The sequence below is a fragment of the Thalia democratica genome, chromosome 3 (genome assembly GCF_965202585.1).
Source record: "Thalia democratica chromosome 3, ktThaDemo2.hap1.1, whole genome shotgun sequence".
Classification (NCBI taxonomy): Eukaryota; Metazoa; Chordata; class Thaliacea; order Salpida; family Salpidae; genus Thalia; species Thalia democratica.
The window spans coordinates 42,115,296-42,138,655 of NC_139167.1; the positions used below are offsets into that span (position 1 = coordinate 42,115,296).

General features: G+C 25.5%; 1 protein-coding gene across 1 annotated transcript; it reads left to right on the forward strand.

Annotated features, from left to right (window-relative positions):
• The first annotated feature begins 4,900 nt into the window (after window positions 1-4,900).
• Window positions 4,901-22,288, forward strand: LOC145831880 (heparan sulfate 2-O-sulfotransferase 1-like). The gene is made up of 9 exons (XM_082939230.1): window positions 4,901-5,027; window positions 9,050-9,150; window positions 13,763-13,860; window positions 13,965-14,102; window positions 19,072-19,155; window positions 19,667-19,736; window positions 20,991-21,085; window positions 21,520-21,677; window positions 21,757-22,288. The coding sequence occupies exons 1-9, from the start codon at window positions 4,907-4,909 to the stop codon at window positions 21,924-21,926; spliced, it is 1,035 nt and encodes a 344-aa protein (XP_082795356.1). The 5' UTR covers window positions 4,901-4,906; the 3' UTR covers window positions 21,927-22,288.
• Window positions 22,289-23,360: the final 1,072 nt, after the last annotated feature.

The window sequence follows — 23,360 nt, forward strand, 5'->3', positions numbered from 1 at the left end:
ATAAACATAATATCGAAAGTTACCATATTCTAGCTTAATATAAAATGAAAACAACTAAAAATGACTTATTTTTAAACTTTTAGTTTTTCTTTACTAGTATTTTTTAATCGTTATTTAAAAAAACAAATTTTAGCTAAGCTTTAAGTTTTAATAAAAGTTAGTAAAGTGTATTTAATTTTTTCTTACATATTAATAAATAAAAGTCAAAACCAAGAAAAACTATTAAGCTTATTTTAAAAATTTCATGTTCCATTAACATGTTTTATTTCTAGCTAGGTAAAAATAGTTTCATCCATGAAGTTAAACTACTAAAGTTAAAAATCATTTGTAGGGAACAGGTCAAAATTGCACGAAGAAAAAGCTGCACGAGGAGACAAAGTAGCACGAGGGAAAATAATTGCACGAAGACAACTTTGCACCAAAGGTCAATTTTGCACGAGTTACAATTTTGCATGGAAGGTCATTTTTGCACGAGAGTAAAAAAAAAACAGAAAAAAAGTATATAAAAACAGAAAAAAAATAACTAAATATAAGTTAATAAAAAAACAAAAAGAAAAAAAAAATACAGACCGAGGGTAAGGGTTAGGGATAACAGTGATAGTAAAAGTAAAAAGAAAAATAACTTATAAAAATTGTTATTTAAAAAAATAATTATTCTTTAAAAATAGATTAGTTAAAAAGAAAAAAAAAGCTACCGACCGAGGGTAAGGGTTAGGGGTAACAATGATAGTAGTGAAAAAAATTAAAATAAAAAATAAGCTACCTACCGATAATAAGGGCTAGGGGTAACAGTAATAGAAAAAAAAAACTTTAAAAAATTCAACCCGTGCAAAAATGTCTCCGTGCAAAAGTAACTTCGTGCAATTTTGTGCCTTTGTGCAATTTTGTACTCTCGTGCAAATTTTATAGCTACCCCACTTATAGAGATATTTAACAAAAAAATTAGTTTAAAATGCTTAACAAAAAGTTAACTTTTTAAATATATTATTTTTTTCTAATTTTTTTTTTACATTACATTTAGTTAAAGATCATATCACTACAATTCTCAATTTAAACTTAGTTGGATAAGTATTGTTTTGGAATTGATGACCTGGTTTTCTAAAACAATAAAGAAACTCTGAGTTAATGAATCTCGTACATAAATTTTTAACTAAAACTCAGAATTTTAACTAAAACTCAGTTTTAGTTAGAAAATTTTGCAAAGTAGTAAATATAGTTTAAAAGGAGTTTATGTTTTTACTACACAAAGTTATATATATGCTATGTTTAAGGTTTTATATAACTTGCTTTATACTTTTAACAATTTTTAGTCTTAAAATACTTTATTAACTTTAAGGTAAGTCTTATTTCGGCAATTAAGATTATAATAAATCTTTGTTATTGTAATTTTCTCTTTCAACATATTTTTCTAAGTTTTTTTTTTGCTATTGTTATTTTATTATATAGACCAGGGGTCGGCAAGTAGTTGGTGCTCGTGGGCCATTCAAGTTTTAAAATCTTTGCGGGCCGCAGTTTTAATTTTAGTGACATATTAATAATGTATTGGTTTTAGTTTTAGTCACGAAAAAACAGTTTTACTTTTATTCACTATATTATTTTAAATGACTTTTAGACACACAGAGGGCCTATTTAAATTGTTATATTTATTGTTTATTCTTAAATAAGAAACACTGCTAGAATGCTAATCTATCTTTTCTTCATTTTTAAGCCTAAGAAGTAAAAATGCTCAGTAGTTTTAAAATTTTATACAGTAGAGAAACTGGATGACCTATGGGACAAACAAGCCAATAAAAAGTCATTTCGTATGCTCAAAAAATTATAACGATATTGTTTTCCCTTGTTTGTAAACGACGTAATATGTATCATTTAAGCGTTTTAGAATCTTTATTTATAAAAACTAATAAGCCAAGTTTATGTGAACAAAAAGTTGTTTATAATTCTAATTGTTTAATTTATTATAATTTTGTTACTTTGTTTCGTTTTTGTTGTTTAATTTCATTTTAAAAAAAGTTTAAATAAGTTTATTTTCTCTTATTAAAATTGCTTTTAATGCTTTCAATTTCTAGTACTTTAGCTGTATACTTTAAATTTTGTTAAATAGTTTTTTTTATAATTTTACGCCGTATAAAACCTTTTTAAAAGCTGATATTAACGTCAAATTATCGTAGATTATTTTAGAAATTGCTTTAATTTTATAATTTGTTTAGTATCTGATAAAATAGTCTTGTATTTTAAAGTTTTTCATTAATAGTTTTAAAAATACTTTATAATAACATTCCATTGTACATATAACTTTATTAACCTACTATGATGCATAATCTTACAATTTTATTCAGTTTACTGTTTTACACAAGTATGTTAGTTGTCTACATGAACTTTTGACAAGCGTAGATCGAAAAATTTTTAGTTAACAAAAAATAAATTGCAAAATGAATTTATGTCTCCAATTTTTAATAACATATTAATTATTTAAATGAATTATGTACACCTTACTTTAGTAGTTTACGAAATATTTTATTTAGAAAACTTTGTATGGTAATAGAATTTAATATAACCATTGTTAATACTTACTATTATAATATTAAAATCTAGTATAAACCTACAATGAATAGTTTAATTTAAAAATATTTTATAAGATATGGTTAAAATAAGTTATACATGACTATGAAAAATGAGTATGAATTTTTTTCATTGTCAGAAATAGAATTTTTGTAAGTTGATAAGGCATGTAAACACTTTTAGAGATGTACTGACTACTGAACATATTTAATTTATTATTTTTTACTGACCAAACAAAGTTTTGCAGCTTGTATAATTTGATCGAGCTAGGTCGTTTGTACAATTATAATCTACCAAGAGATATTGGGTTATTTAACTTGAGAACCTTGTAATATTATATATACTTTACATCCACAATATTAATCATAATTTAATTTTAAATTAACTTATATTAATAAAACTGACTGATACTTAATGCAAACTAGACATAACAAATTAAGTGATTATATTCTATTATTAAGAAGCATGCACAAAATATTAAAATAAAAACTTTACTTTAGATTTTTTTTAATTGAATTGAAACCTTTAAACATAAACTATATCTAAGGTCAGATGTTTAAAAAGAAAAACTTATATTGGTTTAACTATTTTCTTGTACAAATTAAAATAGTGATTTGCTTACAAAATGCTCTTAATTTTTACAGTAAAGCTTTTTTAAATGTACACATTAATTCGTTCCTTTTATTTAAAGAAGTCTTCAAACTTTATTCATCTTTAAAAGTCAGATGTTTTAAGAAATTTTAAACTTAAAATAATAGAACTTTAAATTATAAAGCACTTATAAGAAATAAACGTTGTTTAATAAAGAACTTTTCAATAAACAATGAAAACAATAATTAAGTCCAATTACTGGAACTACATTTGACACTAGAACTGGCAGCAAGGTTTTGGCTCAAATCTCTCCACACATTCTCTGCCGCTAGCTTATGTATATATGTATATATATATTCATAAAAATTAATATAAACATAAAGCGCTCAAAAAGTTTGATCTAAGAACCTGATGTACAGAGGAACCTTCCGGTTATTGAGTCGTACACCGCATGCTTTTACAATTTCTTACGAGCTAATAAACATAGTTTTTTATCATCTAATATATCTAAATATTTAAATCTTTTGAAATAAAGTAAACAATAGAATTATTTTAAGCTATAGTTTTGGATCCTTATAAATTAAATCAAAGATCATCTGACTTTATATAATGTGTAACGGTATCAAATATAATAACTTATTTTTATGTTTCTACTTCGTACAAGGTTTAATGTTGTACACATCAAAGTTTAACAGTTTTCTAAATACATTTTCAGCAGTTGAAACAAACATTCCCATTTGTAAGCTTCATGATTACAACTATTAATTGTTTTGCAGTTTGTAATTTTTTGACAGATTATGTCAAAGGTAAGAAAATAGTTTTTCTTTTGAGTCACACTGCATATTTTAATAACATATATAAAGAACCAAAAATTAACCTTTAACTTTGGACAAAATGTTTTTACTTGATTTTTTTACATAACCGAATATAAAATTATTTAGTTATAATAAATTTAAATTTTTACAAAATTTGGGTATACAGAATTGAATCAAAATTGATTTTAGATAAACTATTTTATAGACAAATCTGCAGAGAAATGATAATTAAAAAAATATATCTAATTAAATACTTACTTTGCAACTTACTTTTATCTATAGCGCACATGTTATTTTAAATAGGTTTACTTATTTTCTAAAAAACACTCCAGCTGCTAACGACAAAATTAAAGGGAGTTAATTTAAATTATAAACTCTTTAGTACATCGTTAATAGGACAGAAACTATTTGATAAACCTTTTGAATTTTAAAATTCATATTGATTTGTAAATGTACAACAGTATAAAATGAAGGAAACTAGATCATCTAAATCTATAAAGACTATATAAGCGCTTTATATTCTAATCGTTTAAAAAGTTTGTAGTTTCAAAATATTTTGTTTTTAACTTTTGTTTATGGCTTATAGATTCTAGTTCTATTAATAGCTAAAAAAAGTTGTTTATAATTATTGTAAGTTAGATAAGTTTTCTTCAAAAAAAAAAAAATTTTTTTTAAGTTTAATGTTGTTAGTTCTAATATTTTTTTGCTTAGTTTTTTAACATTTATATTAAATACTTCTTAATAAATTAACTTGAAATTTAGTTTTATCACGTAAGTAACCCTAGAAAACAGCGATTACAAATTTGTTCTTTTATTTTAACTAAAACTGAAATAAAACTGATAAACTACTAATGCCCCGGGCAAATATACTTTCAATGGTATATTATTGAAATACTGAAGCGTAGATATAGAGCAAGAAAGTAGAAAAACGACTACTACAAATGTTCAAAACTAGAAGTTTTTTTAGAAAATATGAAAGAAAATGGAAGTATTTTACTTCATTTGGGATAGTTTTACTTATATTTTATTGTTTACATACACATCGTGAAAAAATATACAAAAGTGAGTATCTTTTTAAGTTTCTTAGGTAATTTTGTTTTAACAACTAATTACACAAAGTTTATTTACTTAAACACATTTATAAGCCTATTAAAAGATTTTAAAGCAGTCTTATATTGACTTTAAATTTGAATTATGTATAAGTGCAGAAATAGGGTTGTAGTAGAAATTAAAAAATAAACTACATTTTGTGACATTTGTATTTTTTTAAATAAAATGAGTCAAAGTTTTAATCAATAATAGGTTGTTTTTAATTTAATTAGTTAATTAGAACACAAAAAATATATACTCTTAACTAATTTAAGTTAAGTATAACTTTGTACTTAGGAGACTTATAAAAAACTTAGATCTAATTATAAATTTGTTAACTGGTTATTTTAACTTTTAAAAATTATTGTATTTCAGTTCTATATTTTTTATAAGTAAGCTCTTTTTTTACTTATATATATAAATTTATTGTTTTGCTGCATATGAGTAAAACAATTTAATTATTGTTACATAAAAAAATATTTATTTTAATAAATGTTGTTTGTAAGTAAAATATAATTTATATATTAGTCCTTTTAAGATAAAAATTTTTTATTAACCTTTCTTTATGAGTTAATCAAAATTTTTCTAAAAAATTATACTATAATATATTTTCAAACACTTTTTTTGTAATACAAGTTTTTAGCTATTTGCAAGTGCTCCGATTTTAATTGCATTAACTTAAATTATATTAGTAAAACATTTATTTACAACAAGTTGAAACTAATTCAAAACAATAGTTGAACCAAGATGCAAGGTAGCTGCATGCAATTAACAAATCATTTTTTTATTAAACCTTATTATTGATATAACTGGTACAAATTAAAATAGATATGGTTGAAAAATTTTGAATTTTAACTAAATAATTAGATGAAAAACTTTAACTTATTCTTTAACATTTTAATTCAAATTTCCATAATAACAATACGTTTAGATACCAATTGTTTGTTTAGTACTACAATGGTTTCACTACTTTATAGTATATATTTAGGTACAATAAAAAAAGGACGATTTAAAGAACTTTATATATATATAAACATGGGAAGGTAATTAGAGGTGATTAATAATACTTTGATAAGTAATTATAAGTATACATATGTATTAGTAGTTGTTAGGACAAAAATTTTACTAAAATGCAATTAATTAAGCTTTTACGACTAAATAAAAACTAAAGTAAACTAAACTAAATGGACGATTCAAAAAGCATAAACTAAAATACAAAAAATAAAATAAGATTAAATTAAACTAAGTTACTAATTAGATTCAGTATCACACAAACGACTATTAAAAATATTGAGTCAGAATGGAATACATGAATCCTTAGTGAAGTGGTTCAATAAATGTTTAATTGGGAGATCACAAAGAGTGGTCATTAATGATACGCTGTCAGACTAGTAAACGATATACAGTGGAGTACCACAATGTGGTATTGGTCCCCTTCCTTTTTTAATTTACAATAACGATATCAATTCAAACATTGGTATTAAAAGTGATATGAGTTTATTTGCAGATGATAAAAAAAATATTAGTGAGTCATACAACTCTTTACAATTTACTCTAGAATACATCTACAAATGGCTAAAAAGAAGATAACTTGATTTAAATCCCAACAAGTTTAAAATTCTAACAATTGAGAAAACCGAACTGTTTGACCCAATTGACCTATTAATCAATAACACTAAGATATCAACAGTTAACGTTTTTAAGGATTTAGGAATACATATCTCTAAAAATTATAAGTAGAATGAACACATAGATTATTTACATAAAGTTGCACAAATTTCATCCTATATAATATCAAAAAGTTTTAAAACTATTACAGCTATTATTCTTAAAAAAAGTATAATACGTTCGTCCTAAGCTTGAAAGCAATAACCCAAATTTGGTCACCAAATTTAAAAAAAGACGTTAATAAAATTGTGCAAAGAAATTTAAGCCGTTTGATATGTAATCGATGTAAGATACCCAATACATCATATAATGATAGATTGGTAAACTTGGATTGAAGTCTCTAGAATATAGAAGATGGGAGTTTGATTTATTTACTCTATATAAAACTATTAACGGCAAATATCAAGTTTTTTTCAGTCAATTTGTCAGTTTTTCCATAATAAATATCAGTTAAGAGAAAATAATAATCAATAGTTAAATAAAGTGTATGCATAATTTTAACAACAGTCAGTGGCAAGGGTCATTTTTTCACAGCGCAAAGAAAGTTACCACAGGATATGGTATTGTGTGAGAGGGTGGAACATTTTCGCTTAAAACTAAAAAGATTTTATTTAAATAATATCAATATCAGTAAAATTCAGTAACTCTCCATTAAAAGCAATAGATATAAATCAATAAATAAAGTTTTTATAGTATTTATCTTATCTAATTAAATACTGATACTTTTATTTTTCTATTTGTAATAATAAATATTTTTATTTCCCTACGCCTCCCCCCTAACAGACTACTAATTTGCTTTGGTTATTTTTGTACAAATGTGTTTGTATGTCCTAATTTATCGCCTTTTATACCAAGTAAATAAGTTTCAACTTATTAATGAGTTCTTTATAGTTTTAACTTTGTTTAATATTTTATTTATGATTATTTTTTGTTAAGTATAAATGTTTTTTTCTTCGTGTGTGTCCTATTTAAGTTGCTCTGGTTTAGATTCCTGAGTCCAACATTGCACAATAATCAACGTGATGATAGTATATTAAAAATAGCAAGATCTGAAGTAGGGACACAGGGCAGCGAGCTCTGTTCGCTGAACCAACGATCTTTCTCTGTTAGATTCTGCGATAGCAATTCTTTTCAAGTTGCATATACTGCACGCTTCTGGTTTGCCTGTAGTTTTATACATGATTGACCATGAGATGTTGGTGTGATTTAAGCAGCTTTTCTTTATATATGCTGACAACGTTGTTTGGGTAGATTTTTTGGCTTCAAGCTGGATTTTAAATTTTCTAAACTAGTATATTACTTCTTTTTTTATAGCAATGAATATAGATTGACTTTAGATTATTAGTTAAAAAAAAAACTTTTTAATTATAGTTATATTTTTAAACCAATTTCTACTTGAGTTCTTTTAATTATGATAAAGTTACATTTCTTGACAAACAGCTAAAAATTTTATTTTACAAAATGATATTTTGTTCATCATAATAATGATTAATACAATTTTCTTATACCCTATCTTACAGAGTTCAAAATTAATTGTATGAAGTACCATTTTAAAACACCAATAAATAAATCGTTTTTAACATATTTTACAAAAAATAATTAAAGGGAAGCCTACTTTTTGTTACTAATACGCTGAAGCGCTAAGTAACACAGTATCATAAGTTTTTTTTTCTAGCAATACAAAAACACTAAACTCTTATAATTTATCATAATCTTATCAAAATTTTTCAGTCTATCAATTTACATATATTACAGAACACTACTGACAAAACTGTTTTATTATTAAACTCAATATTAAACTTACAGTGTTTATTATATCTATTATATCCAAAGATATGTGCATTTAAGTTACAGATACCCATAAACTTTCCTTTATGTAAGTACAATGGGAATAAATAAAAATTGCACGGATAAAACTTTTGTAAGAGTCGTCTATTTGCGAGATTTTTCAGATTTAAAAAAAAAATAGTTTCAGAAGTTTAGAACAGAAAGTGTTTACACTTTTAAAATATTTTCAATTTAAATATCATAATGTTAAATACTTTTATTTTTAAAAATTATAAAATATACTTATAATATATTTACTTTTCATAAATCAATACTTTTTAGAACTATAAGATTAAAAAATCGAATGTTATTAAACTACACAAGTATTTTTATTTATTTGCTTATTTTAGCGTTTCAAGCTTTACTGTAATTTTAACAGTCGTATTTGTTCGTGTACGACAACAATATAAAACGTAAATCAAGCTTTTTAGTTGATTAGTATAACATTTTTGGAAAAGTAACCACTCTAAAAATTAATAACTCAAGCTAATTAAACTAAGGTACAAGAACTACAGAATTCGAAAACATAGATGAAGTTTTGGACCAAACAGACAAAGTCATTATTTCTGAATATCGAAAAAAGTTATCAAATGGAAAAATAGTAATTATTTTTTAGTTGTTTAATAAAATTACTCGAAAACTTCCGGTGAACTTAAAATAGTAAACTATATTGATTCCAAATTGAACTCTTTTAAATAAATACAGTACACTACCGCTTAAGTACGCAAATTGAACCCGACCAAAAAGTGCGTACTTAGCACGGGTAGTGCGTACTTTTTGACGACATAGTATAATATGAAATTTAGTTGTTTGTTTTCTTTCTTACAACTAGCCACCAAATAATTAAGCCAAATAAACAAGTCTTTTTATTTTAAATAACATTTAATACATAATTCTAATTTGTAAAATTTTTTAATAGATTTTAAAATGATTTATTTTTTCAATAAAAAGTTTCTACATAATTAATACATACATTTAATATAGAAAGTCAATGTCAGTCAATGATTTAAAAAAAAATATTAAGCTACATTTTGTTTTGTTAGAGGAAAAGTACCAAACTACATTGTGTTTACCAAACATTTTCAAAACATCAATGTATGTACATTTAAATTAAATTATGACTTAACTATTTTGTACATGTAGATTTTTTTAACTTTGTCATCTATATCTATTTATTTTATAGCATTACAGCTCAAATATCAGTATTATTTTTACTTTTCTGCAACCACTACATAAGTATTTAGTTTATTAACATTTAATAACAGGACTGTCACAATCTTAGGTTACTTAGACTACTCAGGATTACTCACCCTAGTTTAAAAGTTGTGAAAGTCTCAGGCTAACTCAGCAATTTGGCCATTCTACCTGGAAACATAAAATAATCTGGAAAAACTTGATGATTGAAAATTTAGGCAAAAAAACTGGAATTTCTTAGAAGTTCTAGTATAACATCCTTTACTTTGTCTTTCTGGATAAGTGCGTACTTAAGGCGTGATGCGTACCAAAAAAAGTGCGTACTTAAGCGGTAGTGTACTGTATTGAATTAATTGTAAATTGTAAATAATTGAATTAATATTTTTGCAACAGAAGTTTATTAGGTTTTAGAAACGTTCAATACTTTTTTGTTAAATTTTTGGCATAGAAAAAACAAGTTGTATTAACTTATTTCTAAAAAAACGTTGTTAGACTAAAACTATCAAATGCTTTAACTAATAAAAGAATAATGCAAAAACCTAATTTTTTAACTTAGAAAAATTAATATAAGTTTTTAGTCAAAATATTAAACTTTGTACAAAACTAAGAATAAAGTTTTAGAGTTTTATACGTTTTTTCTTTAAGATTTTAGACAACTGAAAAATTTCATGTATTTTGATTTTTTTTTTTAAATAAAAGAATCTCAACTTCAAGAGGAAAAATAATATGTTTTTTTCTTTCAAGACTTTATTATACAAACTAAGTTTCGGCCAAAGACCTCGTCAGTGCTTATATAACAAACCTAGAAAGATATGTAACAGTCATTGAAAATGATACTTAGACAAATAAATAAAAACAAATCTTTACTTAAAAACTAATCTTTACTTAACAAAAAAAATAAGTTAAATTTTAATCTTAAGGTTGAATGTATGACAAATTTTAAACCTTAATTAAGTTTCAAAATCTAAATAATAATAATAAAGTAATGATAATAAATGTATGTTCTTATTAGTAAACTTCTTGTTAGTTTTCAAAACAAATATTGTTTAAATAAAATTGTAGTTATCAGTAGTAAAAGAGCTTTAAGTTAAAATATATGCTTGTAATGACTATGAAATTTTGAATTTTTCTTCAATTTTATAAAAACTTTTAGTTTACTAAAAATAGTTGCTACATAAAAAAGTTTTAAGAGCATACATAAAGCAAATATTACGGAAAACTTAAGACTTAAGTTTTGAAGTGAGGGATGGAATAGAAGAAATCGTATCGTTTACTTAACTACTACAAAGAAAACGGGACAGAAATATCGAAATATATCTGGAGACTTAAAAATAACATTGATTCTTAAATAGATTATGAAATAATCCACCATATTGGCAAATCCAAAAACCCACAAAGTACTTGCATACTAGAAAAAGTCGTGATTGCCAAAGCCGACAGAATGGATAACTTAAATAAACGGTACGAATTCTTTTATTCCTGTCCTTACTTCAAAAACTACACTTAAACTTTTGTCTTGAGTTTTCCGTAATATTTGCTCTATGTATGCTGTTAAAAAGTTTTTATGTAGCTACTATTTTCAGCAAACTAAAAGTTTTTATAAAATTCAAGCAAAATTTTAAATTTTCTTAGTCTTTAAAAGCATATACATCTTTAAATTTTCGATAGCTACGTCACCATTCAAATTAGCTACATTAGAGTATATTTTAACTTAAAGCTCTTTTACTACTGATAACTACAATTTAGTTTAAACAATGTTTGTTTTGAAAACTCACAAGAAGAAAAAAAAGAAGCCTACATCTAGGTTTTATTTTTATACTTTTTTTTTAAACTTGACCAAAATTTAAACTTTAACATACATCCAACCTTAAAAATAAGATTTAATGTGTTCTGTTTTTAAGTAAGTGTTTATTTTTAAGTAAAGTTTTGTTTTTATTTATTTGTTTAAGTATGTACTACTTTCCATGACTGTTATATATCTTCCTAGGTTTTTTATATAAGCTCTGACAAGGTCTTTGACCGAAACTTAGTTTGCATAATAATTTCTTGAAAGAACTAAATATATTACAACGAAGAAATGTTAGTTAAATAGCTTTGACTTTTGTTTTAGGAGTTATTAATCAATATCAAATAAAAACATAGTATATTGTTCAACTTTCAAAATAAAAATTGCAACAATTAAATTAAATGTGTTTGGTCTTGTAATAATGTATTTTGTTTTACAATTTTAATAATCAAATTTTCGTATGCAGACAGTGTTAATTAAAAACATTTTTCAAGTACAGACCAACTTTTTTTAGTTTAATGCTTACATAAGCTACAAAAAAGTAGTTTTTAGAGCTTGAGTGACAGGTTTTTTTGAGCACACTAATACTTTTTTAGGCTACCTCTGGCAAAGCTGAGACCTTTTTCACCCAATAGTTAAATATGCACTAATTAGTCTGCACTGAACGACCATTAACAATAATCCATGTGACAATATATGACCTAGATTCGTACTTATTATGACTCATCAGGCAGTCATGGTCACAGTGGATCGTTGTAATAATTGAAACCAAACGTGTTTTAGTATTTTTGCACTGGAGTATTTGTTTGTGGATACAGCCATAAACAAACAATGATATGAATTAGTTAGCTACGTCAGTTTTTTTGCTCTTCTAAGAAACGAACGCTTTAGTGCGAAAGTAGTTGATAATTTTTGGTTTTGACTGATACAACGCTTTATTACTACCATGTCTGCCTGATAAGTCTTAATAAGGACGAAACCAGCTCATTGATTGGAACTGCAAAATCCCCAACCAATCAAGTTCGAGAACCGCTTACCCACCAAGGTAAGAGGTAACAGTTATAGTGAAAATAAAAAGTTTAAAGACAAAAATAAATAAAGAAAGAAAAAACAAAATTTTGGTGAAATAATGCGCGGGTGGGAGTTGTGAGTATACCTTAATTGTCACATGTACTGTTGTTGATGGTCGTGTGGTGCATCTTGTGCCTATTAAACTAAGTAAGAAAAAATTAATGTTAGTTCTCAAAGTGTTAGTTACTTTGCATATTTTAAGTTACATATTTATACGACATTAAAACAAAAAATTTCAACTATCAATACAAATACAGTTATAGAAAACCAGAAAATATATACATTAAGAAAAAGGTTTTTGTTGTCATTTAAAACTTGTCAGAAGTAAGTAGTTTATCTACTAGAATTATAAAGGAAGGAATTATGTGTATCAGAGTATTAACTTTTATTATTTTTAAACAAACAAATCTTTAAAACATTTACAATACTTAGTTAAAGGTTTTTGTTAAAACTGTTTTAAATATTCATGTAGCGTAATCTAGTTTAAACTGTATAAAAGAAAAAAAACATCAGCTTATGCAACAGCATAAAAATTTAGTTTAAAAATTCAACTTGTTTTTTGTTTTGTACTTACGTGTAGAAAACTTATATCTTGATTGGTAACAAGTTTGATAACGAGTTATGTATCTCACATTCTACTCAAAAAATACCTGTTTGTTCTATCTTTTATACTAATAGCTACACATCAAAATTTTGAGAACAGTTATAATTACATTATAAAACAATTTAACTATTTTTCACCTACTTTGGGAATTCGTTAAAAAGAATAACTTAACAGTTTTGTAATCGTTTTTATGAGCTTCTGTAAAATTCATTAACGTCATATATTTTACAGTATTTTAGCTTTTTTCGATGTTTTTGTGTCAAAAATAACATTTCTTTTTAATTAAAGTTTTCTTCATGTTATCAATATAATCATTTAAATGAAGATTATAAAGCACAAAACAATAAAATGAAAGCTAGCTATAAAGTAAATCTAAGAGGAAATTTAAAAACTTATTCAAATGATTACTTTTTTCAATCATTTAGTACTTAGAACTAGTTAAATAAATTATGACTAATGTGTATAAAAGAAGTAAATAAAATAATAGTTTGATTAAAAACCGTCGATTATGTATTTGTCTTTATTTCTGTAAACATTAAACAATTGGTGTTGTTATAGAAAGTGCCAAATGAAGAATTTATTTTTCACAACAAGTTTCCGAAATGCGGGAGTACTACTCTTAATTATATTTTGTTGAACTTAGCAAGAAGAAATAAGTAAGTTAATTTAAATATTTTTTGTCCGTCAACTGGTATTTTTTCTTAAATTTAAAACTTGTAAAAACTGAAAACATTGTGTTAAAGAGAACTTTTTCGAACAGGTTTAATTATGAAAAAATTAATGCTGGAAACATAGCAAACACAATATCACAAGATGCACCAGTTCTTCAGTTCGTCCAAAATAATTTAAAGCCGCCCTACCTACTACTTAAACACAACTTTTTTGTAAACTTTACTTCGTGAGTAATATTTCAAAGTAAAATTAATAGTTACTTTATTTAATATATAATTATCTAATTAGAACTATTAAACGTGACTGTATAATTATGTAAAAGAATCTCAACCTTTTTATTAACGAACTTACTTAAGTTCAATTTTAAGTAAGGTACTTAATCTTAAGTTTTTTTTTTGGATAACTTAAAAAAAACTATTTTTATAATACGTTTTTTTTATTTATATTTTTTAGTATAACTAAGTCTTATACAATACAAAATGCTCCTGCTTCACGATAAGTGTGTTATAACTTTTTATGTAGTATAACTCCTGGTTAGCACTGAGCAGTAGTCTTGCACGCCAATTACATGACCTGCTTTAGTTTTAAAATGATGCTTCTACACAGATATTTTGAAAACGTTGTTGTGTTTTAATGTAAAGTTCTAACAACTCCGAAAAAAAGTTATGAGGACAGCTATTTTAAAAATTGAAGATACCTTAAACTTTTTAAAGACTTTATTCTAGCAAATTTTTAAAGTACAGTTTGCTATTCTGAATATAAGTATTTATTAAGTTCTTTTTTGAAGAGCTTGTTTATATCTGAAAGTTTTAAGTCATGTTAAACTATTCCTCGATCTTTCTAAGCAAACAGCGCAGTAAACGGTGCATAAAATAGTTTAATACTTCTTTTTGTATCTAATTAGCTCTTTCGTTCTAGGTGCTTGGCTATTCAAGTTACGCAATTTAAATTCTTTATATTCAAATTCTTTTAAAACTTCTAAAATAATTAATTACGATTGAGAAAAAGAAATCCAATAGAAAAAAATATACTGTGCTGGAAGGAAAGATTTAAGCTAATTTCAAATTGATTTGTATTCTTTTAAAACTTTAAAAAGCAATATCTTTAAACTAAAAAAAAACATACAAAATGCTCATGTAGGTCTAATGTTTAAGAGTATCATAATGAAACATAAAAAAATATTGAAATAATTATTATAAAAAATGTCCATTTTTTCGTAAGTTTAAAACTTCTTTTAGTCATATCTCAAAAGAAATTTATTTTAAGTTTAAATAAATAAATAATGATAAAGTAAGTCTACTGATAATATTATGATTGTGAACAAGTATTATGAAAAAAAGTTGTAAATAAAAAAAAATAAAAAACATCTAAGAATATTATTAAAAGTTGAGTTCTCAGAATTTGAATTTTTGTTCATCCGCTATTCTGGAGCAATAGGGATTTCAATTTTTCTATAGCCAACATTCAACAAAGACTTTACGAGTCGCTGACAAACGCGGCTGGATTCATAGTTACTTATCATATATATAGAACTAAAAGCTTTCTAAAATAGTTCAAAAACATTAATAAAAAAATATCAGTGAAGTATCCTTCAAAGCTGCGCTTGGGCTGTGAACTCTACAAACAAAGCCGAAAGAGTCTAGGGCTCAGTATGATAGTACTGGTTAATCCTTTTCAGTAGTAAAATAACCAATACTTATATTACATTGCCTAGATCAACATTAAACTTAATTATTGAATGGGTAGGTAATAGTTCACTGCAGCATTAATTTTAAGTTGTGGAACGCTTTACCTTTTTTTCAGCTCTAACTTGCGTTCAGTTAAATGAATTATGAGCATGCGCTAAGTTGATTTTTTAGGAATTGAAATATAAAGACATGATTAATAACACAAAACCTTATTATATAACTCAAGCTGTTATACATATAATGGGCTCTAGATCATTTATTAGCATCAAAGAATACTGTATATGTTTAATTACCTTGGTTATTTTTTTGAATACTTGTGCTTGCCCAATTCCCATAGACTAAAAAGTCACGCATGTTGCTCATTTGAAGTAAAACTATTTTTTGATTTGCTTGAAGGTTAGCTTTTATAGATTATGATTTTACGTTTTTAGCCAGATGTATCACCTAAACAGAAAAAATTGGCCAGCATAATAGTCTCAACTAATTTTTTAAACTAGTTTAAGTGTTCTGCATTTTGTATAAAATTTTGACAATTTCTTAATAAAAAGATTATTTTAGTCGAAACTTGAAAAAAAAATTAAAACAAGCTTAATACTGTTAGTATAAATTAAGCTCATTTAAAAACAAAACTTAATTGCTTTATTGCACTTTTGAAACTATTATGATTAATTTTACAACTTTAAAACTAACCAAAGATTTTTTTAATGAACAGCTTAACTCTCATTTAGTCATTCTTACTTTTTTAAACATTCTAATTTAAAATAAACGTTCAAAGTTCTAAAGTATTTTTTTATATACTTTAATATATTTCTGTTAAAGACGATTTTTTTTTAATAATTATAACAAGTTATTTTTCAGAACTTTGTTAGCAAAGTATAAAAATTTCCAAAAAGTCGTTTAACGTATAACGTATTTTGAAACAAACTACAACAAAATTTAAATATTTAAAGCAAGTTTTAAAAGTAATTGAGTTTTAAAAGATTGTATACACCCTAATTTCTTTATTATTTTAATAACCTGAAGTATGTAAAGTAGCAATCTTGTTTATGTCTTAACCATTTACAACTTAATAATTTGTACAGCTTGTTTATATTAGTGATGTACCGGACCCACAATTTCGGGTCCGGCCGGACCCGGATCCGGACTTTTTTTTCAAATCAGAATCCGGCCGGAACCGGATCCGGACTTTTTTTTCAAATTAGAATCCGGCCGGAACCGGATCCGGACTTTTTTTTCAAATTAGAATCCGGCCGGAACCGGATCCGGACTTTTTTTTCAAATTAGAGTCCGGCCGGATCCGGATATCAGACAAAAATAGCAATATCCGGCCGGACCCGGACCCGGATAGTGAGTACGGTATATCATTAGTATAAACTAGCCTAAGTCACAATGAGGTTTTTAAAAACTAAAACAAATAACTTTAATCTAATAATAAGTAGAACAGCTAGCCACAAGGTTTACAAATTTAGGTGTTATTTACAATTAAAAATCTGAAATCAAGTTCATGAACAAAATACAATAGAAAATTACAAAATATTGAAAACTGGATCAGCTTAAACTCATTCAAAGTCTAAAAGAAAACTAGCCTGAGTTTTTATAAAAAACTAAACTAGCCTGAGGCAGTTCAAAATTTTCTAAAATTCCCAAAAATTTTCAAACTAGCAGGGTTGCCACTGTTTAAGTCAATAAAACTAGCTAGAGTGAGTATAAACAAGCCTGAGTCAGAATGAGGTTTTTAAAATTACTTTAATCTAATAATCAGATAACAGCTAGCAAAGGTTGACAATTTGGTATTAAAGTTGTCGACTGATTGTGGTAAACTTAACTATTTAGTAGTACCCATCATAATTAAATCCTACCGCATATAATTAATATCTAACAAATAGTAAATTCAAACTGAGACTACTTTCTTTAATCAGACACGACAGTTTTGAGTGATGAATCTTTAACATAAAACACAACAAGAAATACTAGCATATACAAAATTTTTAATTACTTTGGTAACACTTTAAAAACTGGAAACTATTTAAATCTATTTAAAAAGACTTAAAACAATATACTAAAAATTAAATAAAACTTTTAGTAAACAAGAAACCGTAAAATTTTTCATAAACTATTAAACTATAAACCTGGCTTGAATATTTAAACAATTAAACACCAGTTGAAATATTCACTTTTAATACAAAACACTACTTACAATAAGCATTTACAAAAAGTTCAAGATATTTTGTTGCTTCAAGCTGCTCACCAAACTAACTAACTGCTTACATATAAACTGCCTGTCATGTTCTGATGTTTTGTTGCATCAGTATTTAGTTTGAAACATTTCGTCATATGATTCTCATTAGCTCGTACATTCAACCGTATTAATTCTAAATGTTCTCTGAGCTCAACTTAAAACAACAAATAATGCAAGTATTCATTCAAAAGTTTTAAATTTCACAATACTTGTAAAGAGTTGCATTTCTAGAATGTTTATTTCATAGTTTAAATGTAAACAAGTGTAAATTAGTCACGTGTACAAAATGAGCCAATCGGGGTAGGTGTTTAATTTTAAGTGACGAAAATGACTCTTATTAATTAAGACAGTTTTATTTTTCAAAATGCTCTTTTTTACTAACTAGATCCGGGTCCGGCCGGATCTCTATTAGGATCCGGCCGGACCCGGATCCGGACTTTTTTTTCAAATTAGAATCCGGCCGGAACCGGATCCGGACTTTTTTTTCAAATTAGAATCCGGCCGGAACCGGATCCGGACTTTTTTTTCAAATTAGAGTCCGGCCGGATCCGGATATCAGACAAAAATGGCAATATCCGGCCGGACCCGGACCCGGATAGTGAGTCCGGTACATCACTAGTTTATATACAAAAAACATATATTGCATGTTATAAAGTGAAAAATACTAGTTTCATTCAAAAAACTATTATATATGAAGTATAAGGGTATATATATCAAACACTTATTTAAAATTTAACTATTTTGTTTGTACATACTTAAAACGTGTTGTGAATTAAATGTTTTACGTTTTTAAGCACTTATGATTTTTTAACCATTTGATAAGCTTAAACGGTCCTTGACAAGACGTTAAAAGGTATCGTGGTGTGCGACTCGATAACAGAAAGGTTTTTTCGTGCACCAAGTCCTAGGACCAAATACTTTGAGCGTATTTTTTGTCGTTCAATAAACTATATATATAAGTTAAATGAGTTCCTACTCACATTATGTTTAGTTTAAGTTTAATTATAAAAAATTATAAAAAATTTTAGTAAAAAAATGTTTTTTAACTGTTTACATTTATTTAACAACTTTTTTCAAATTAAAATAATTATAAAATTTTTATTTCCCTTATCTTTAGTTAATGATTGTAAAAAAAAAATATTTTAGATACATATAAAGTTTTAAGTTTATTCTTATTTTGAAATGTATTTTTTCAGTTAACAACTTTCTTTCTTTAAAATTAGCTAAGTAATATTACTTCATTTTTACAAATCTTTAATATACAACAGAGAGTCTGAAGAGTACAGGCCAACATACATAAACATAATACGAGATCCTCTTGAGTGGGTTACTTCAAAGTTCTACTTTGCCAGGTAGTAATGAAACAAAACTTTAACAACAACTAAGTTAAACTTATTAGAGAACTAGACTGAACCGCTTGACCACCAACAGCAGTCCATGTGACAATTTGCGTCCTTGTTCAGGCAAATATAGTCACGATAGCTGTTGTATCAGCGAAAACCAAACGTAGTTACGTTCTTCAACTCCAATCCAACAAAGGTACAAATCTTACTCCCGGTTTTACTTATACAACGGTTCATAATGTCTACCTGATAAGTCCTGGAAAGAACAAAATTAGGTCGCAGGTTGTCGCGTTGACTGTTGTTGATGGTCAGCGGTACAGTGTTTAACAGTAAGTAATTACACTGTAGTCATACGTTTATGTCATAATAACGTTACAAGGTTTGAGTAGATACTTTAACATACAACTTTTACTTAAGTTTATTATAGCGTTTTTACTAAAAATGAGTTTAATTTAGTTTTTATTTCATATATATAACCAAATTTTAAATAACAACTAAGCCATAGTATACTGTGTATCAGATACGGGTGGAAACGTGATCCAGGGTGTAGAGGGGAAGGATGTAGCATGTCTAAAGTCGACCATGATATGGTGAGCTGCTTAATATACTCATAATATACTTTTGCTTGAAATTTTTTATTTTACTTTTTTTTTTACTAGTTTAAACTAAAAATGTATAAGCCTATGTAAATATACTTTAAGACCAGTTTTTAAAAATAAACCAAATTATATAAAACTTAAAATAGACTTTTTTATCTAACTAACTTTGGAAGTCGTTCAAAAGTAATAACATGTGTCCGTTGCAAAAAAATGTGTTCTACTTTTTGTCTTAGAACATTTTTTAATTGTTCTTTACATTAGGCATACGAGATGTTGACACCATTTTACAAAGATACTTAAAACTAAAATCCAATTTTAAATTATAGAAGTTATATATCGTAGTCAAACAGGTTTCTTATAAGTTTTAAAGACTTCATAACTAGATTTTTATCCATTTTCGTATTTAATTTATAATTTTTTATAAAGTCAGCGTAACGTATATTTTTACTTTATTTTATAAAATGTATTTAGTCATTAAACTAGTAAGGCTCGGTAGTAAATCGGTAAGTTTGGTAGGAATTTTTATGACTACTTTATAACTGAAACATTTATTGCAGCATTGGTTGATGCAAAATTATAGTCAAATACCCATAACATTGTACCATAGTGTTTGCCTTTTTTATGCTGACTGGAGTGTTTTAACTAAAATTATTTTACACTTTGCACACTGGATTACATATTTTGATTTTGCAATTTGGTTTACTGGTGCTTTCAAATTGTTTAAAATTTAAAACATGTTTATATACATGAGAAATTTTAGACAGTTATGTAACTTTCTAAAGTGTTTTATTAAAAGATACTACAGAAAATTCTCTATTATTGAAAAAAAAATTTGCAACCCTGCTAAAAAATTTTAGACACTCACTTACTTGATGTATGCATAAATGTTACTAGTTGCTTCAAAAATATCCTGAGCCTGAGTATTATGTAAACAATATATATAATAAATTATCTAAATACTAGTACAGTGCTTCTGAACCTTTTTCTAGTGGCGGAACCCTTTTCCAACGTTCAACTTTTCCGCGGAAACCCTAACTTTTATTTTACATAAAATGTTTAATTAAATAAATGTTCTTTTTTAAATTTCGAAAGGCTTCGCGGAACCCCTGAGAGGCGTCGCGGAACCCTAGGGTTCTGCGGAACCCCATTTCAGAAGCACTGTACTAGTATATACACTATAAGTAGTATTATATTTGTGACAAATTATTATAGTTTAGCTAGTATCAATTTTTTTCTGATAAACAGTCGTTGGATGAATGTGTTGAAAAAGAACTTGATATATGTACAAAAACAACAAGATACTTTTATTACTTATGTGGACCAACAACAGAGTGTTACAGGTAATTAAGATTCAAATTTTTTTTTTTTAAATTATTATATTACTTTTTTACAAATGATGTATATATATATTCAAAGTAAGCATTTTAGTTTAAGTTCGTTCTTCATTTTTTATCGGTTTTTCATAGCTATAGTGAAAACATTTTTGAACTACTTATTACCTACTATTTTTTGAAACTTGAACTACTTATTTGTTACTACTTTATTTATTTACTAAAAAAGGTACTAGAAAGTTCAAAATATAACTTGACTTTTGATTATTTAAATTATTATTTTAACATAAAGTTTTCCGTGTCTAGAGTCAATGAAATTTATTTTATCTTTTGCTGAACAAAGATATGAATGATAAGTATTTGAGTTAGATCAATAGCCCTTCTAAACTTATTTTAAAACAAATTATAAAACAGACTTTTACTTTTTTTTATAAAAATTTCAGTAATAGAAAAGATCTTGTGTACAAAAAAACCAGAGAACGAGTTTTAAACGATTACTTTTTTATTGGATTACTTGAACACTTGGAAGAAAGTTTACAAGCTTTAGAATTATTACTGCCTAAATACTTTAAAGGAGCTGTAGAAATCTACAAAACAGAACGTTAGTTGATTTTCTATTTATTATACTTTGTCTATATTAAACTATATCTCATAAAACAACATTCTGTTTTTTTTTTTAGAAATTCAGAGGCAGTCAAAAACCACAGTTACCAACAATAAAAAGGAAATTAGTGAAAAAACTAAAAAATATTTTGAACAAGGACCACTTAAGTATGAAAAAAAACTCTATGACTTTGCCAAAAATATTTTCAAAGAACGTTTGAATTCTTTAGGAATTGAGCTTAAATAAGTAGTTTAATAAAAAGTTTATTCGATTATTAAAAAACTTTACAAGTTACAACATTATAAAAAAAAGCTTTGGTTATTTTATTTTATTTATAAAATTATCATTCAGCTATGATTTAACTTTTATTGTTACTATATTCAACTTTAGTTAGCTTGTACCTCAAAAATAGACTATGCAAATTTACTTTTATAACTTATAAATAACAATACTAGAGACTTTATAAATTTTATTTAATGTTTAACACAACCAATTAATTTAACTAAAAAGTAGTAAAGCTATAACTGCAGACTTCTATTTTAGATTAAATACTATAATTTTCTTTTATAACATTATTTTTTGCCTTTTCTGTTAAATAATACTAATGAAAGCACAATATTTATAATTTATACTTAACGTTTGCTTGTTTTTGTTATTAATGGTTTTTTATCAATTCTTTTATTTAAAAAATAAAACTTTCAATAGAAAATGAACAGTAGTTTATATTTTTGTCTTTTTTTAACTAATACTATAACGACAAATTACTACATAATGACTCTGACACATAAATGTTTTTATTGTTTTTCAATTATTTGTTAAAATATTTAAGTATTTTAAAACTAGAAGTGAATAATAAATTACATTTCTTACTTAGTATTTTATAAGTTTTTTTTTTACCCGATACATCATTACTGTACACTTCATAAATTTTATTAAGTTTAGTAGTAAAGTACTTGTTTTGTAGTAAAATTTAAAATTGGAATTATACTTTTTTAACTTAATTAAAGTAAAAACTAGATAAGAGGTAAATATTAAACTAAACTCTTTGTATAGAATAATAAAGTTATTTCCTGCCTACTGCTGAAACTTGTAATATTTTAACTTATTGCTTTAAATGGTAAATTTAATTGAATGTATTGTTTCAATTTTTCTGTTAATTTAGTTTTAACTAGGTTTAATTAAATGCAATGTTACGACGCTTTTGTGCATAAATAAACCATTTTTTAAAGAGAAAAAAATTGTAGAACCAATGTAGTAAAACAATAAGCTTAACGAATAAGAAACTAGACATGGAGATTTTCATCTCAATATGTTAAACAGGATAATTATCTTAGACATACAATAAACTAAGATCATAGTTAAAGTTTAAAACTTATCTGGTTTAGTTTTAATTCAAATTAAAGTTTGATTTTCAAAACACAAAGTTAAACACCGTCTTTATTTTTTTTCAAGTTTTAGTTAAACATGTTTTTTTTTAGCTTTCAGAAGCAATATAAAAAAATCTAAATTTTTTTTTTTATATTTACGAAATTTTATAACTACTTTCAACTTAGTCTCAATTTATATGCTTAAAATATATATTTTGGCTAGTTTTAACTTGTTTATTGAATATAAACCCATTCTAATACTAAAATTGCTACTGATAGCTCCTTAGATATTTTAATTTCTTTGTTTAAAGGG

Bases quoted from the DNA above. Each gene is read 5' to 3' on its own strand.
- LOC145831880 (XM_082939230.1), top strand. From the start codon at position 4,907: ATGTTCAAAACTAGAAGTTTTTTTAGAAAATATGAAAGAAAATGGAAG. The intron at 9,151-13,762 runs GTAATTATTTTT...GTGTTGTTATAG, and splicing joins AGTTATCAAATGGAAAAATA to AAAGTGCCAAATGAAGAATT. The intron at 19,156-19,666 runs GTAGTAATGAAA...ACTGTGTATCAG, and splicing joins TCAAAGTTCTACTTTGCCAG to ATACGGGTGGAAACGTGATC.